The 17,724-nt window shown below is 44.6% G+C and overlaps 2 protein-coding genes across 3 annotated transcripts; one reads left to right on the top strand and one right to left on the bottom strand.

The window, feature by feature from the left end:
* Positions 1–6,599: 6,599 nt before the first annotated feature.
* mkrn2 (makorin, ring finger protein, 2) lies at positions 6,600–13,740 on the bottom strand. Of its 2 annotated transcripts, XM_059327555.1 has the most exons (12): positions 13,636–13,676; positions 12,727–12,819; positions 9,558–9,686; positions 9,296–9,435; positions 8,659–8,730; positions 8,263–8,397; positions 7,964–8,139; positions 7,757–7,822; positions 7,534–7,682; positions 7,318–7,428; positions 6,965–7,109; positions 6,600–6,883 (listed from the first exon to the last, which is right to left on the bottom strand). In XM_059327555.1, exons 1-12 carry the CDS (start codon positions 13,659–13,661, stop codon positions 6,716–6,718), a joined length of 1,410 nt encoding a protein of 469 aa, XP_059183538.1. In that variant the 5' UTR covers positions 13,662–13,676; the 3' UTR covers positions 6,600–6,715. The 2 variants fall into 2 exon arrangements, with proteins under 2 accessions (XP_059183538.1, XP_059183546.1); XM_059327563.1 differs by lacking the exon at positions 12,727–12,819 and having other exon boundaries at positions 13,636–13,740.
* A 678-nt stretch (positions 13,741–14,418) lies between these two features.
* LOC131968727 (MKRN2 opposite strand protein-like) lies at positions 14,419–17,645 on the top strand. The gene is made up of 4 exons (XM_059329729.1): positions 14,419–15,439; positions 15,739–15,788; positions 15,891–16,059; positions 16,792–17,645. Exons 1-4 carry the CDS (start codon positions 15,234–15,236, stop codon positions 17,009–17,011), a joined length of 645 nt encoding a protein of 214 aa, XP_059185712.1. The 5' UTR covers positions 14,419–15,233; the 3' UTR covers positions 17,012–17,645.
* The last annotated feature ends 79 nt before the right edge of the window (positions 17,646–17,724 follow it).

The following is a 17,724-nucleotide window of genomic DNA, read 5'->3' as shown; positions in this document are numbered from 1 at the left end:
ATCAGAGTCCTGGTCAGAGTCCTGGTCAGAATTTTGGATAAGAGTCGTGGGTCAGAATCTTGGATCAGAGTCCTGGGTCAGAGTCCTGGTCAGAGTCTTGGGTCAGGGTCCTGGTCAGAATCTTGGATCAGAGTCCTGGGTCAGAGCCCTGGTCAGAATCTTGGATCAGAGACCTGGTCAGAGTCCTGGTCAGAGTCTTGGGTCAGAGCCCTGGTCAGAGTCTTGGATCAGAGTCCTGCGTCAGAGTCCTGTTGAGAGTCCTGGTTTCTCTAAGTCCTGGTCGGAGTCCTGGTTAGAGTACTGGGTTCTCTGAGTCCTGGTCAGAGTCCTGGGTCAGTCCTAGTGAGAGTCCTGGTGAGAGTCCTGGTCAGAGTCCTGGTCAGAGTCCTGGTTTCTCTAAGTCCTGTTCAGAGTCCTGGGTTCTCTGAGTCCTGGTCAGAGTCCTGATTTCTCTGAGTCTTGGTCAGAGTCCTGGGCCAGAGTCCTGGTCAGAGTCCTGGTCAGAGTCCTGGTTTCTCCAAGTCCTGGTCAGAGTCCTGGGTTCTCTGAGTCCTGGTCAGAGTCCTGATTTCTCTGAGTCTTGGGTCAGAGCCCTGGTCAGATTCTTGGGTCAGAGTCTTGGGTCAGAGTCCTAGTCAGAATCTTGGATCAGAGTTGTGGGTCAGAGTCCTGGTCAGAGTCTTGGTCAGAGTCTTGGATAGAGTCCTGGTTTCTCTAAGTCCTGGTCAGAGTCCTGGTCAGAGTCCTAGTTAGAGTACTGGGTTCTCTGAGTCCTGGTCAGAGTCCTGATTTCTCTGAGTCTTGGTCAGAGTCCTGGTAAGAGTCCTGGTAAGAGTCCTGGTCAGAGTCCTGGTCAGAGTCCTGGTCAGAGTCCTGGGTCAGTCCTGGTCAGAGTCCTGGTCAGAGTCCTGGTCAGAGTCCTAGTCAGAGTCCTGGTCAGAGTCCTGGTCAGAGTCCTGATCGACCGATCGACTGATGGACTTGTCGGATTCCTCAGGACCTCAGACTTGTTGATCTGACGGAGCTTTTACTCCATCTGCAGCTGACTGGAACTAAAAATAGTCTGATGAGTCGATATCAGAGACATGTGACCTCATCTGAGACCAACAGCTGACCCCCCCGTCAGCTGTTGGTCGCCATGGCAACAAACACACCCTGCAACAGGTGTGTGTGTCTGTGTGTGTGTGTGTGTGTGTGTGTGTGTGTGTGTGTGTGTCGCCTCATAACACATATTTATCTTCTGGTCGAGGTTCTGTGGTTCACGTTAGACGTGCTTTGAGTTTTTTCCTGCAGTAAAGAAGTGAAACTCTCAGTGGAATAAAAACAAGTTTCCTGAGTCATGACTCAGCAGTTTGTGAGTCGTAAGACGATCAGCTTGTTTCTGTCTCTCAGGAGAGAAACACCACATCTCATAGGAATGAACAGGATCTGCTGACTGTTTACTGGCAGTTTGGATGCAGTCAGCAGTCACTGAAGAAAATTCTGTTTCTCATCACACAACCTCTGACCTGTTACAGCCCATAGTATCTCCAAGAGACTTTTAATTAATTTTACATCCATTATGAGTTTAAAAAAGTGACTAAATGGTAAATAGTTATTTATATCTGAACATTTTGACTTCGGAATCTTTGTCCCTCTAAAGAAATAAAGCATGGAAATAAACTATAACTGAACAGTTTCTAGAATAAATAAAGTGTTTCAGACTGAAACATTATTCATCATTTACTTTACTGTGTGTGATACTTTAGTGAATGAGGTATGAAGTCCGAGTATATATATATAATGAATATGAATACACCAAACTGTATGGGTGACAATGGATTCATAATATATGTAAAAAATGAATATGAATATGAATACACGGTCGCCCATACAGTTTGAATTATTTTTTTATTTTTTTACCTCTTTCCATGAAATGATTGTAACAATGTTCAGTAGTTCAGAAGAAGTCATCTCAGGCAGGAGGTTTTATTGTCTAAAGTTGAAAAGCCTCACAGTGATTCGTGTTGGTTGAACATTGTTACATCGCCACTCTTAATTTTCATTATTGAGTCTGAGGATAATTTTCTATTATTTATTATTATTTACTATTATATATTCTGGGCCTGTCCAGATTATATCTCTCCTGTTTCCATGAAAAACTGGGGAATATTAAACTGGATTTAAAATGAAGAAACTGGAGAAACATAAGGAAATGTTGATCACAAACTGAACAAATGAGGAGAAAGAAAAAGACTTCAGAAAAGCAGCTGTGACAGATTTAAGAGCTGTTAGTGGCTCGTCAATGAGGCTGATCAGCGTTTTTAACCCTATATAGCCCAATGTATCATAAATGATACACAAGTTTTTGAGACCTCTACATCATCAGGGTGATATTTTTTTCCCTGAAAAAAATTGTTACTGCTACTTCAATAGGAATATTTAATGGACTGATGATAATGATAATGATAAGTATTTAGAAAATTTGTTGCATTTAATTCATTATGCATTTAATATAGCAACATAAAGTTGCAGTATATTAAATATACAAATTAGAATTATTATATGCAAATTGATATGTATATTAAATTTGTCAGCAGGTTCAGTAAACAGTTCTCCGGTTTAAAAAAAAAAAAAAAGAATTTTCTGGCAATTATTTCATGGTTCAGACTTTAAGGGGTTACTTTGATTGAAGATAAAGTTGAGTCAGACTGAGTCTCTGAAGAGTTTCTATGTTACAGCAGCAGGATCTCAGCTCCTGTCAGCCTGTGTTTCAATGTGTGGAGTTCTCTGTTGGTGTTCAAGGTTTGTTGCATTTATGACTGTAATGTTACAGTCTTCACCTTAAACCTCTCAGTGATGCTGTCACACCTTTAGAAACAAACCGTTTGCTAGACCAGTGAGTCTTTAACTGGTGAACAACATGCTGAGAGAATCAGCTGTTCCTGTTTTTGGACTGTAAACAAACTAACTTCAGATAGTCAGGTGTGAATATGGTTTGACCCTAAAAAACTTCTAACAAAAAGGTTTCTCAGTGGTTTACAGTAATATCAGATGTACTTAAAAACATACTAAAAGTTTACCAATTTTTGACTCCAAGAAATGCCCCATTTTCAAAATAATGGCCACCAGGTCTTTAAAATGACCCTTACTCCATTTAGTCAAGAGGCTGAGCTAAATAAAGGGGACACGTCGGAATAAAGCTCCACATTTTTTCCACACCTCTCCATCACCATAAGTTTCAATTTTTGATGGGAGTCACTTCATTGAGATTGTGGATCGGAGATGGCAGCCATATAAAATCTATGACAACCAATATATCTTCCAAGTCACTGAAGGTCAATCTTGGTGTCAAAATCTACATTTTCTGCGTCAAGAAAACATTTAAAGCTATTGAGAATATCAGTAGATGAGTGTTTCATCAAATACAGTGGATATGTTCATTTTGGCCGTGTATTTACGTAATTTCCAACTCATTAATATAAGTCATATATTGTACATATATTCTGAAAAATGAATAACACACATAAATTAAACTGAACTTTATTAGCTTCACTCGTATTATTTATAACATTTACAACCACAAAGATCTGTGCAGTTCCAGTGAGCCTTCCTGTATGAGCACCTTGCACCACAGTCACTTTACAGTTTCCCTTCAGAAATAATAATTATTTCTCCTTTCTCATAATGGCTTTGCCTAGTGTCGGTAGCTTCCTGCCCATCTTGAAAATGACATCTTTCTAGTGGTCAGATTTTGGCAAACTTTTAGTATGTTATTAAGGACATCTAATACTACAAGAAACAGCTGAGAAACCTTTTGGTAGAATGTTTTTAGGGTTAGGTGTTTTTTTTTCATATATGCACCCACCTAAGACTGCAGAGGACAAATTAAACCAGTGACTGACCTTCTTTCCATTAGCAGCTCCCATTCTTCCCAGCAGGTTCACACAGTTCTTCTTCTGTTTCCCAGCAGCCTCGGCTCTTCCTCCTCCTCCCCCTGCCACCTGGCAGCCTGACAGCCTGGGCACTGGGGTCCGTTAGCCCGCCGAACTGCGAGGCAGCTTCATAACACCAAACGAGAGCAGAAGTGAGCGCAGAGAGCAGCTGAGCCCAGGAGCCACCTGTTCCTGACTCTCTGCTCTCAGCTGAGAGGAGTTAAGATGCTCTGATTGGATTAAAGTCATTAGAGCCGTCAGAGCACCGAGCTGTACCAACAACTCCACAACACAAAGTTTGTGACTCACTGACACCCGGACAGGGTTTCGTTCATTCAGGTTAGCATGCTGCCCTGTTAGCTTAGCTTATGTTGGCTTCATGCTCTGGTAGACCCTTAGAAGTCTGCAACCTTTTTTATAAGGGTTGTGGGAGGGGGAGAGGGGGTGTTTAGGTGTTTGCTCAACTATGTCTCATGTTGTTGCAGTAATATTTGTGTTGATACCATTTGTTACACAGATTGAGTGATAAATTTAACCTTTTTTGACTGCTGGAGAATTCATAAAAATGTTTAAACTCCAAAGACAATTTCAGACATTTTACATTCAGTAGATTTGTGTATTTTGTGCAATTGTATGTCAGCTCTTGTGTTGTGTTGCCTGCTGAGAAAGCCCCTTATTGTGAATCTAGTGTGTCAGCCATCCGTCCTCTGAATGCTCAAGTTTGTTGTTGTAAAGTTCCATGAGGCTGTGATTATCCTAGAGGTCACAGCAGCTCATTTTATACACTGAGCTCAAGTTTCACTCACTAACATCATCACACATGAAGAACATTGGGCTCACTGAATCCGCAAGAGTCTCAGCTTGAGTTATCAGCATAAAGTGGGCATGTCAGTAAAGAGGAGACTCGTGGGTTATCAACATAAAGTGGGCACGTCAATAAAGGGGAGACTTGTGGGTTATCAGCATAAAGTGGGCATGTCAGTAAAGACTCGTGGGTTACCAACATAAAGTGGGCATGTCAGTAAAGAGGAGACTCGTGGGTTCTCATACAGTTCATCTGTCTAATGTAACAACTGTTCAGCGTCCCAACTCTTTTGAAATGTGTTGCTGTATCAAATTCAAAATAAACGGAACTTAACAAACATCCATCAGGTTGATAAAACATGAAATATCTTGTGTTTGTAAAGTTTTCAATATAATGTGTTATGACCAGGGGTCATATGGTCCTATGTTTTGTACATTGCAGTGCCTGGTGCAGGTGTTCCTCCCTGCGAGAGGAGGTGCCGCTTCTTTTCTTTGCCTCTCCTTTCTGTTTCCCAGGTGGTGGTTGGAGGCGGCTGATTGAACAGCTTTAAAAGGACTGCTGCTGTGGACGCCTCTCTCTCTCTTGGCCCTTTGTCTGACTCCCAGCCAGATGACTTTGTGGGAAATGTTTGTTGACTGTTGTCAGTAGTGGTTAATCTTTGTTCTCTGTTGTATTATTTATTAAAAAAGATTATTTAAGTTAATTGTTGCAGTCCTGGTAGGTAGGGGTGGGTTGCCTTTTTGTTTAATCTCTGTTTTCTCCTGTTATTGTATAGGGAGGTCAGGTAAGAAACCTGTATTTTATTTTACACCTTTATTTTCAGGTCAGTAAGATTTAAAATGAGAAATGTTTTGTTTGTTGTTTTGGCTGTTGCTCACCCTGAAGCAAAATATTAATTGTTGTGAACAATAAATCACTGGACTGCTTATCGGTTTACGCTCGTCTCTGGGAGTTGGGGAGGGGGCAGTGAGCATTTATGCTGTGCACTGGTTACCCTAGGCCAGGGCGTAACAAATGTTTCAAAAAGGATTAGCAAACTATCAGTGTTTTATTTACATTTGACACAGCGTCCCAAGGTTGGTGGAGGTTGGAGGAGGTTTGGGGAGGTTGAAGGAGGTTGAAGGAGGTTTGGGGAGGAGGTTGGTGGAGGTTTGGAGAGGTTGGTGAAGGTTGAAAGTTTGAGGAGGTTGGTGGAGATTTGAGGAGGTTGGTGGAGGTTTGGGGAGGTTGGAGAAGGTCTGGCGAGGTTGGTGGAGGTTGGAAGTTTGAGGATGTTGGTGGTGGTTTGGGGAGGTCGAAGTAGGGTTAGGGAGGTTGGAGGAGGTCGGATGGGGGTTGGAGAGGTTGGAAGAGGCTGGGGGAGGTTGGTAATGGTTGGAGGAGTTTTGGGGAGGTTGGATGAGGTCGGTAGAAGTTGGAGGTGGTTTGGGGAGGTTGGAGGAGGTGTGGGGAGATTGGTGGAGGTTTGGAGAGGTTGGATGAGATTGGTGAAGGTTGGAGGAGGTTTGGGGAGGTTGGATGTGATTGGTGGAGGTTTGGGGAGGTTGGATGTGATTGGTGGAGGGTTAGGGAGGTTAGATAAAGTTTGGGGAGGTTGGTGGAGGATGGGGAGGTTGGAGGAGGTTTGGGGAGGTTGGAGGAAGTTGGTGGAGGTTTGGGGAGGTTGTAGGAGGATGGTGGTTAAAGGAGTTCTGGGGAAGCATTTGTGTGAAAGAAAACTAAAAGTAGTAAAGAAAGAAGATGAATTCAACACAAAACTACAGAATGACTTTACAGTGACTGTATTTACTTATTTACACAATAAATAAAATGGCAATAATATTTGAACAACCACCGAACTTGTGGACATGATGGATTTAGACTGAAACACACCAGAGAGCTGTAGAGTAATCACATGATTTAATATTTCATTGACATGTCCACAAACATGGCAGCGTGCCAAGACTCCCCGGACAGCTGCTGGTTACCATGATGACCGGTGGACGCGGTCAGGTATCTACTGGTCTGCGGCGGGCGGAGTCTCTGGCCCGTCGTTACTCGGCCCAGACATCTGCATGAAGAGCTCCCTCAGCTCTGTGATGTCGTCATCGAGGGACGGCAGGGGCGGGACCGGCCGTTGCTCACGCTCCTCGATGAAATCCCACAGACGGACGCTGTTCATGAACTGAAAAAAACCAAAGGCAACATTTAGAATCTACAAAACTGAGCAGCATTGAGCTGATCAACTACATCTTTGGTTTCTGACCCGGACGTTCCCCTCGGAGCTCAGCTGTTTCCGCGGCCGGTCAGGTTCTGCTCTGGTTCCGTCTGGGAAGGCGTGAAGATACAAACACTTCCCTCCGAACGGACACGAACCTCGACCCTGATCAAAGTACTTACAGGGCTTCTTACTGCAGAGACAGAAAATAACACCAGTTTGTTTACCACTGTATCAGATCTTAAGTCAGTCTGAACTGGAGCATCTTTGAAAACTGTCCAAGATAAAAGTTAGACAATAAAGATTCTACAGAAGCCCTAAGAGACATAACTCATTCTGGATAACGTGATTATAAAGACTGTAGAATTTGTTTCCTTCCGTCATCCACACAGGTAGCTCACCTGACTCCAGACTTGAAGAGGTCTATGAGGTGGTCCTTCTCATCCTGGTCCTCCACCCAGTAGACTGAAGGGATGACAAACTCCGAGACAACTCGACACTCTGGACACGACCTGAGAATGAGAGACATTACATCAGACAGAGAAAGACCTCACAGACCCTGCCCTGGACTCACAGACCCTGCCCTGGACTCTGGTCCAGTATGTCCAGTCTCTTACTTGATGATCTTGTTGCTGAAGTTTCTGGTGCAGCGCCACTGCCGGATGCAGGCCAGACAGAAGGTGTGACAGCAGGAGGACAGGATGCCGAACCTGCGGTCCGACGGGTTCAGCTTCTGAACAACCACCTCCATACAGATGGAACACACCTAAACAACAACAGCAGTCACTGTTTCTGTCAACATGCAACATGATAACCAGAGCAGTGAGTGACTGAACCCACCTTGTCCTGGCTCAACTGGGCTGCAAACGCCTTCTCCATGTCGGCCTCAAAGGCCAGCAGACACATCTGCAGACAGACAGGCAGGCAGAAAGAGACGGACAGGTTTTAAAGGTAAACCAACATGGAACCAGACCCGTCAAACCAGTCTCAGGTGTTGGTCCAGTCCAATGTGTGATGTGTGTATGTCTGAATACTTTACATGCACACCTTCTCATGAGCTCTCCTCTGCTCAGGGTCGTGGGGGTGGAGCACCTGCAGCCGGCAAACTTCGCACAGGTCCCCATGGAGATACGTACAGTTGTCTTCGTAGTAGCAGTGTCCGGCGGCAGCGTAGGGACACAGCTGGGGGAGGTCCTGGTAAGCCCCAGCCACAGGGGGAGGAACTACAGAAAGCACAGGTAAACATAAAACACACATCAACTGTTATTAAACTTGTTCATTGATCAGGACATCGTTTACTGCTGATCACATCACAGACAACAATCAAAAATAGTATTTTATCTGACCTTGTTCCTGTGCTGAAGCGTCTAGACCCGTTCTGATGGCTTCCACGTAAGAGTGAGGAGATGCTGCCGCTGCCGCCGTGACCTCTGACCTCAAACTGTCTGGAGGACCCCCAAACATACTGTCTGCACCAAGGACTGAGAGAGAGACAGACAGCAGATAACATGGTTTAAGAAAAGATGGTTAGGTTGTATTTAGATCAGTCATGGTTCAATGAAGATATATTTATTGATCTGGACATCTACACAGTATCTTTTACATTTTGTTATACTTCTATTAGTAGCCTGACACTGCCAGATGATTTCTTCCACAGAACCATCTGAGAAGCCATCACTGGAAACTGTTGAAAAGGAAGAGGCATATCACAGGAAGAGGCGTATCTAAAGGAAGAGACATACCCAAAGGAAGAGCTGTGACCTCTGACCTCATACTGTCTGCGGGACCCCCAAACATACTGTCTGCACAGAGGACTAAGAGAGAGACAGCAGGACAGACAGATTTGGTTAAAGATAAGGTTGTTTAGGTTGTGTTTAGGTCAGTCATCATTGACTGAGGAAGATATATTTATTGATCTGGACATGTGCACAATATCTTTCACATTTTGTAAAAACTTCTATTAGTAACCTGATGACGTCACTGAGAACTGTTTGAAAAGGGAAGCGCCATCCCCAAAAGAAGAGGCATCCCAAAAGAAAGAGATGTACCCAAAGGAAGAGACGTACCCAAAGGACGAGAAGTACCTAAAGGACGAGAAGTACCCAAAGGAAGAGGCGTGCCCAAAGGAAGAGAAGTACCCAAAGGAAGAGGCGTGCCCAAAGGAAGAGAAGTACCCAAAGGAAGAGGCGTGCCCAAATGAAGAGGCGTTCTCAAAGGACGAGAAGTACCCAAAGGACGAGAAGTACCCAAAGGACAAAAGTACCCAAAGGACGAGAAGTACCCAAAGGAAGAGATGTACCCAAAGCAAGAGACGTACCCAAAGGAAGAGGTGTCCCTCTGACCATTATACTACTGCAAAGTTCAAGACGTGCGACCCACCTCTTTCTCTGAGGACCAGTGTCTTCTTTAATCCACCTCTGACTGGAGGCCCACTGGAGCCCCCAGCTCCTGCTACACCTGCATGATTCTCTGAAGCTCCTCCCCCTCCTCCTCTGTATGAAGATTTGATGTGGTCATACCTGCAGACAAGTCAAACACACAGGAAGTGATGTAACCACTAACAAGGAGTGTTGTAACTATCGTACCCCAATCTGGCGACAGTTAATGGGGGACAGGTTTGACCTGTCAGGGTGAGAGTTACCTGCAGCGCTCTCCATAGGCACACACTCCTCTCTGGTAGAACTTGCAGATGGTGGAGGGTTTACTGTTGTTCGGGTCGTGAGAGAAAAGGCAGCGGCTTCCCTCCCTGCACACACCGTGGAGGAAGTACCTGAAAACAGAAGTTGCTTTAGACTAATTTGCAGTTTGACAAAGTTCTGTCATAATCTATTATTGCCCAATTAAATATTCCGCTTTTTTCTCCCCCTCATTTATTGTCGGCATCACATAATCGGGCATCTTAAACTCAGCTACTGTGACACTGTGGTATGTATGCTACGAGCATAGCCAACCAATCATGTATCAATACAGCGAACTGACACGCCACTGGAGGCCGGAGTAATACTCTTCCGCCCCCTTTCAAAATAAAACACAATACACAGTTCATGCAGCCTAAAACTACTTCACATGAACATTACATCTTGACCGGGGGCACCAGTTCAGCAATCAATCAATCAATCAATCAATCAATCAATCAATCAATCAAAGGGTATCAGAGGGTCAGAGACATGGACAATGAGAGACTGATTGTTGAAGTGGAACAGCATACAATCATTTACGACATAACACATTCTTTCATAAGGATAGATGGCCAGATCAACAGATCTTCCACGTCGGAGAAGCAAAGTAAGCGGTTTGTTGTAGTTGTTTACTTTAAACACACAGTTTATCACGGGATCTTGCAGTCTCCCGTACGTTTAGGATTATCACATGATCTCGTGTGTATACAGCTGGCTAGCTTCGCTGCCATTACGCGCCCGGTGGGAATTGACGCCAGGCAGAGGACGGAGCAAAACCATGTCGGAGCCGTTCCGCAGCCGCTACACGCCCGATGGAAATCCCCAGTAAGACAGTATCATCATAAATACTTTGAAAAAGCTATTAAAAGCTTTGCAGACCATCACACCATGTGGGTGTGGCATGGCTTCAAAATATGGCATTTTTTCGTTAAACACAAAACTGTATAACTTGAATATACATTGTCCAATCTGTCCCAAATTTCTCACATGTGATGTGGGTCTAGCCCTGAACACATCCACATGTCAATATTGACACACACAGTCATCGAGCCCGCTGCTGGCAACAGGAAGTATCATGTTTTAGATATAGCTAGCTAGCTAGCTAGCTAGATAGATAGATAGATAGACACGAGATTGTCATAACATTGTTATAACTTACTTTGTCCGAATTGTCTGAAATTTGTCATGCATGATGAGGGTCAATCCCTGATCAAATTCACATGTCAATGTTGACAAATATTCATAGCGCCCCCCTCTGGTGACAGGAAGTAGCGTGTTTTACACATGCTTTATATTGTGATGTCCTGCTCTAATCAGATTGATCAGATCCACCTCAAAATTGGCCAGAAATGCCTCAAGATGTTGTTGATGCTTGCTGATGAAGATTGGTTAGATATTGTTTAACCGTATTGCTGCAGGGCCATGGCGAATATTGATAATTTGCCATGATACAGGAAGTTGCTGTATCTTCACAATACATTGTCATGTCATCTGCCTCAAACTTGTCATGCATAAGAGTCCATCTCATAACAGTTCTACATAACAATATTTCATAAAGCCCCTTATGCTTTAACCACGCCCCCTTTCATAACTTATGAACCGTTTGTCCTAAAGACTGAGGTGTCAGTGTACTCAGGACAGAGTCCCTGTTTAACCAGTGATTGATTACCCTGCCCCTTTTGATTAGACACGCCCCCTTTTCATAACTACTGAACCGTTTGTCGTATGGCTTGTATGAGGTATCAATGTACTCAGCTGAGACAGCCAAATTAGTTTCTCTCCGCCCATTTACACTAGCCACGCCCCCTTTCATTATTCATCACCCGTTTGTCGTGCACTCTTATCAGAGATGGCGGCCGACTATCCCTGGATCCGGCGTGGCCGCCCCCGACGGCTCCACTCTGCTCGGTCCCGTTCATCGCTGCTCGCAGCTTTGATTTAATTTAGATTTTTTTTTCTATATTTTGATATTCTCCCCCTCGTGGATTTTATATTTATATAATATAAATAGATAATAACAATAGTAATAATAGCAATATAATAATAATAATAGTAATAATAATCATATTAAAAATAAAAATAATAGTAATAATAATAGTTTAATAACAATAATAATATAACGTCAGTAGTTTGAGCCTCTGAACACGATTCACTCCAACAGCTGCTTTTTATTTATTATTAGGGCCACGGGGCAATCGCACCGAGCACTGGTCCCTACAGCAATAGCTGTAAAAGCTGCAAAACATTTTGCATTTAAGTGAATGGGACGGCCGAAAAAAAAATGAGCGAAAAAGAACAAGAATTGGAGATTTTCAAACATCTACTTCTCCAGCATAATTTCAGACTCCATTTAAACTTTAAAGAATAGACACAAGTCTTGTGTATTGGTGTATTAATCCACGTTTGGACAGGTCATATAGTTTTTCATCAATCCCTGTTCAGTGACCCTGATCATTTTTGGAGAAATTCTGAGATTATAATGGGTGTGTATTGCATAGAATGTTCATGTCACAGTGTGTGACATCATCGCGCAGAGTGTAGAGGGACAGAAAAAATTGTCAAAAAATAGATTTGAAACATTTTCATCTTAAAGCTGATACACACTTCATCTACGTCTGCTAAGCACGGTTTAATCCAACTGAAGGCGGTACATAGGGCTCACTTTACTAAGGGCAGGCTGGCAAAGCTCTATCCAAATGCTAACCCATTATGCCCCCGATGGAGGTCAGCCAGCAGACTTAAAGTACATGTTCTGGTTGTGTCCGAACCTCTCCACCTTTTGATTAAGTATTTTTAAAGCTTTTAGTGAGATGTTTGGGACCCAGTTAGATCTTGATCCGATCTGCGCATTTTTATTTTTATTATAATTTCTGTTATAATTTCTGTTCTGGGATGGGAATAGGGAACTCGCTGTATCAACATATTTGCACAACAATACACTTTTTGGTATTTTGGTACGTTTTGGTTAACCGGTATGTGCAAATTGAAGTAATATGCATATGTTCTGTATTTTTCGTCTCTGTGGGATAAAAATTGTAAAAACCAATGAAACATATTTACAAAAAAAAAAAAAAAAGAAGAAGAAAAGATTTGAAAACTGCGCTCCAGGCCGCAAATTCCACTCTCACTCACAATTCTCTGGTAAAGCTGTCAGAGTTACAGTGTGGGCGTAGGACGCACAGCTGCGCCACCAACAGCCCCATTATTAAAAACGCAGGAAGATTTCTGTAAAAAAAACAAAAAACGTATTTAACAGTTTTTCAGATCGCTATTACAAAGCCATTTCTTAATTTTTCTTCACAAAAAACAAATGTAGCTATTCAGGAAGAACTCAGGACACTCAAAGTAAAGTTGGATCAATTATAGGCATTATGGTTTTGCCAAAAATGCTTTCTGTTCTGCGCACAAACTCCTCCAGATACACGTTTCTCTCTCACACACACACACACATTTTGAAGTTGAAAGGGAATATGTTGCTGTATAAATAAATACTTGAAAAGAAATGCTTGTTGTAGGTGTGCTCCTTGTATATAATATAGTATCATAACATTACTAGTATTAATTGTTTAAAATCTCTGAAGAATCTCATCATAGTGTACACACACCGGCCGTAGCCCCCGTGGCCCTTTCAGAATTTCCCCAGAGGAAATTTTCTAATTTATATTATTTCAGTTTTAGTTTATTCAGCTCTGTAGCGCCCCCTACAGCTGCAGCTGGTCCTGTTAATCTGACTCTCCGGTAAATCTCCGGTATTTCCGCTCCGGGTCGGTCCCGGGTCGTTGGTGTGTAAGGTGAACCGTTACCGGACTGTTTGTTTTGTTTCTGGTACTTCGTGCTGTACCTGAGTGAAGCGGCTCATCAGGCGAGTTTCTGTTTTTAACTCCAAACGGAACGAGCTAACGGCTAACGGCTAAAAACATTAGCTCGATGCAAACCGCCGCCGTCAGGCGGACACAGAGCGCCAGACAGACTAGGCAGACGGGAAACAAACAGACAGGTGTCTGGCTGACTCGCAGGTAGCAGGCAGGCGGACGGACTCACCTGCAGGTCACCTGTTTGGTGCTCATCTTCCTCGCGCAGCTTCAGCTACAAACGGCTGCTGCTCGGTTGTCCCGCTGGTGCTCCGGCCAAACCCGTCCGACTCACCGCGCAGCCGCAGCACGAAGGTTCCTACCGGACCGATCAGTGCTGCTGCACAAAGTTTATAGACATGAGACGAAAACCTGATGAGATCTGTTTGTTCAGCTGAAATAATAAGATTAATTTGAATAACTGTATTAATAAGATTAATTTAAATTACTGTAAACTAACTGTAATAGTAAGATTAATTTAAATTACTGTAAAATAACTGTAATAATAAGATTAATTTAAATTACTGTAAAATAACTGTAATAATAAGATTAATTTAAATTACTGTAAAATAACTGTAATAATAAGATTAATTTAAATTACTGTAAAATAACTATAAAATTTGATTAATTCCCCCGCGACCCAAGTGCGGATAAGCGGTTAAGGGTAATGAATGAATTAATGAATGAATTAGATTAATTCAAATAACTTAATAATCTGCTGCTGAATGTGATCATGATGAACTATCACACACACATACACACACACAGACATATACACATAAACATTTGCAGGTACAAACACACAAACAAACACACACACAGATGTAAAGCACTTAATTTTTTTCAGCAGTTTAATTAAAACACAAACTGAAATTCCTTCAAAATAAAACACTTTAAAGACTGGTTGTAGGTCAGACTGTGTGTGTGTGTGTGTGTGTGTGTGTGTGTGTGTGTGCGTGTGTGTGTGTGTGTGACATCGTCCTGCAGGTCAGTGCCAGGTACCATGGCGACGCAGCCAACACAGTCCGAAGGTCACCTGTTCAGACTGATCCTGCAACCTGATAGGCTGCAGCTCGGCAGTGACATCACCTGATACCAGGTGTGACACAGAGCAGCAGGAGGAGAAGAAACAGACGACAGACAAGAGGAAAACAAGTCAGAGAGGAGCAGAGAAGGAAACAGAGGAGGAGAGGAGAGGATTAGAGAACCAGAGTATCAGAGTACCAGAGGACCGGAGGATCACAGTACCAGAGTACCGGAGTACCAGAGGACGGGAGAACTGGAGGATCAGAGTACCGGAGGACCGGAGGATCAGTGTTTCAGAGTACCAAAGGACCAGAGAACCTGAGGACCAGAAGATCAGAGTACCAGAGTACCGGAGGATCAGAGTACCAGAGAACCGGAGTACCAGAGAACTGGAGTACCAGAGAATCGGAGTACCGGAGGATCAGAGGACCAGAATACCAGAGTTCCAGGGAACTGGAGGATCAGTGGACTGGAGGACTGGAGGACCGGAGGACCGGAGGACTGGAGGACCGGAGAACCGGAGGAACGGAGTATCAGAGCACCAGAGGACCAGAGGACCAGCGGACAAGAGAACCAGAGAACCAGAGTACCAGAGTACTGGAGAACCGGAGGACCTGAGGACCTGAGGACCTGAGGATCAGAGTACCAGAGAACAAGAGTGCCAGAGAACCAGAATACCAGAGGACTGGGGGATCAGAGGACCAGAGGATTAGAGGACTGGGACCAGAGGACCAGAGGATCAGAGGATCAGAGGACCGGGGGATGGAGGTGCCAGTGGTGCGTCTCCGTCACTGTCAGAAGGAGATTTTCTGCCTGGCGGTGCCGGAGCAGTGTCCCAGCTGTGGGGAGACGCTGATGGGGAGCAGACTGCAGGAGGCACCGGTCAGCCTGCCGTCCCCATTCACCAACGCACACAAGACCTCCTGCTGCCTGCTGATCACACCTGCACACACACCTGAGACCAGCAGGTGCACACACACACACACACACACACACAGACACACACACACACACACACACACACACACCTGAGACCAGCAGGTGCACACACACACACACACACACACACAGACACACACACACACACACACACACACCTGCACATACACCCGAGACCAGCAGGTACACGCACACACACAGACACACACACACACCTGCACACACACCTGAGACCAGCGGGTACACACACACACACACACACACACACACACACACACACAGCTAAAGGGTTAAATGCTGATGAGGTAATCTGAATCTTCGTCCTCAGAGAGTTTGACGAGACGTCTGAATTACACACTGGAATCTCCAACACCACAGGTAGGACCTGCCTCTGTCTGTCTGTCTGTCTGTCTGTCTGCCTCTCTTTCTGTCTTTTTAATGTGTGTGTGTGTGTGTGTGTGTGTGTGTGTGTGTGTGTAGGAGTTGTGTACAATTACACCCGTACAGGTGTGTGTAAGGACCAGAGTGGGTGGGAGCGCTGTGTCAGCGTTCCTCTGGTCCGACCCGACATGTTCCACCTGCTGGCTCAGTGGGACCAGTACCTGGACCGCTTCTCTGAGGGGTCAATGTGGGACCCCGCCTGGCATAGGTACTCCTCACACCTGTTACACTTGTCTCACCTCATACCTGACACACCTCACAACTATCACACCTGACACACCTGTCTCACCTGTCACATATGTCATCTGACATACCTGTCACACCTGTCACACCTGTCTCACCTGTCATACCTGCCACACCTGTCACATGTATCACATCTGCCTCACCTGTCCCACACCTGTCACACCTATCACACCTCACACCTGTCACACCTGTCACACCTATCACACCTCACACCTGTCACATCTGTCACACCTGCCACACCTCACACTTGTCACACCTGTCTCACCTTACACCTGTCACACCTGTTACACCTGTCACACCTGTCTCACCTTACACCTGTCACACCTGTTACACCTGTCTCACCTGTCACATTTCACACCTGACACACCTCACACCTGTCATCCGTCACACCTGACACACCTGTCGCACCTGTTTCACCTGTCACCTGTCTCATCTGACACACCTGACACACCTCACACCTGTTACACCTGTCACACCTGTCACACCTGCCACATCTGACACACGTGTCACAACTGCCACACCTGCCACACCTCACACTTGTCACACCTGTCACACCTGTCAAACCTGTCACACCTGACACACCTCACACCTGTCTCACCTCACACCTGTCATACCTGACACACGTCACACCTGACACACCTGCTAGACCTGTCACACCTGAATCTATCTGTCTCCCTCTCACCTGTCTGTCCCTCAGGTTCGATGAGGTGGACCATAACTGCTTCACGTTCTGTCTGCGGTTTATAAACGGCGTGCTTGAGGCGGAGGGGCGGAGCTCTCTGAGCAGAGAGACCTTCACTCACAGCTTCATCCTACCGAGAATGAGGAGGGTCACCAAGTACACCACGCTGTCCCGACACATCCAGAGACACCAGTACTACATGGTGGACAGACAGGAGGACAGACAGGAGGACTGACAGGAGGACTGACAGAAGGACAGACAAGAGGACACACTGGAGGATACACAGGTGGACACACAGGACGACAGACGGTGCGACAGACAGGAGGACACACAGGAGGACTGACAGGAGGACAGACGGGGGAACAGACAGGAGGACAGACAGACAGGACTGACAGGAGGACAGACAGGCATGACAGGAGGGCCGACAGAAGGACTGACTGGAGGACAGACTGGAGGACAGACCGACAGGACTCACAGGAGGACTGAGGAGGACAGACAGGAGGACTGACAGGACAGACAGACAGGAGGACTGACAGGAGGACAGACAGACAGGACAGACAGGAGGACTGACAGACAGGATTGACAGGAGGACAGACAGAAGGAAAAATAGGAAGACAGACAGGAGGACAGGAGGTGTTTTGCTGAGCTCACATTCATATATTTATAAATATATAAAATAAATATATTTATTTATATTTAAATGTTTATATATATATATATGTGTGTGTGTGTGTGTGTGTGTGAATAAACATGTTGATCTATAGCTGGTTATTGTTATTGTATCTGTATGTAAATGTTCCTGTATCATGATATGGTTGAATATTATTTCTGCCTCGGCTTCAGAACATAAATAAGGAATTAAATATTGAATTAATAATAAAACAGAAAATAAACAACACATCCGTTTCCTGATTCATTAATTAAGATTATTTTAATTTGTTTTAAATG

This window comes from Centropristis striata, chromosome 3 (assembly GCF_030273125.1).
Source record: "Centropristis striata isolate RG_2023a ecotype Rhode Island chromosome 3, C.striata_1.0, whole genome shotgun sequence".
NCBI classification, from domain to species: Eukaryota; Metazoa; Chordata; class Actinopteri; order Perciformes; family Serranidae; genus Centropristis; species Centropristis striata.
Note: the sequence above shows the minus strand (reverse complement) of the source record. Positions and strands in the feature narration are given on the sequence as shown.

What these genes read in the sequence shown, in the direction of transcription:
- mkrn2 (XM_059327555.1), bottom strand. Translation starts at nt 13,661, where the DNA reads ATGAGCACCAAACAGGTGACCTGCAG. An exon ending in CTCTTCAAGTCTGGAGTCAG is followed by an intron (nt 7,110 to 7,317) that starts GTGAGCTACCTG and finishes CTGTCTCTGCAG; the next exon opens with TAAGAAGCCCTGTAAGTACT. An exon ending in GCTCCGAGGGGAACGTCCGG is followed by an intron (nt 6,884 to 6,964) that starts GTCAGAAACCAA and finishes GGTTTTTTTCAG; the next exon opens with TTCATGAACAGCGTCCGTCT.
- LOC131968727 (XM_059329729.1), top strand. Translation starts at nt 15,234, where the DNA reads ATGGAGGTGCCAGTGGTGCGTCTCCGTCACTGTCAGAAGGAGATTTTC. An exon ending in CACACACCTGAGACCAGCAG is followed by an intron (nt 15,440 to 15,738) that starts GTGCACACACAC and finishes CTTCGTCCTCAG; the next exon opens with AGAGTTTGACGAGACGTCTG. An exon ending in TGGGACCCCGCCTGGCATAG is followed by an intron (nt 16,060 to 16,791) that starts GTACTCCTCACA and finishes TCTGTCCCTCAG; the next exon opens with GTTCGATGAGGTGGACCATA.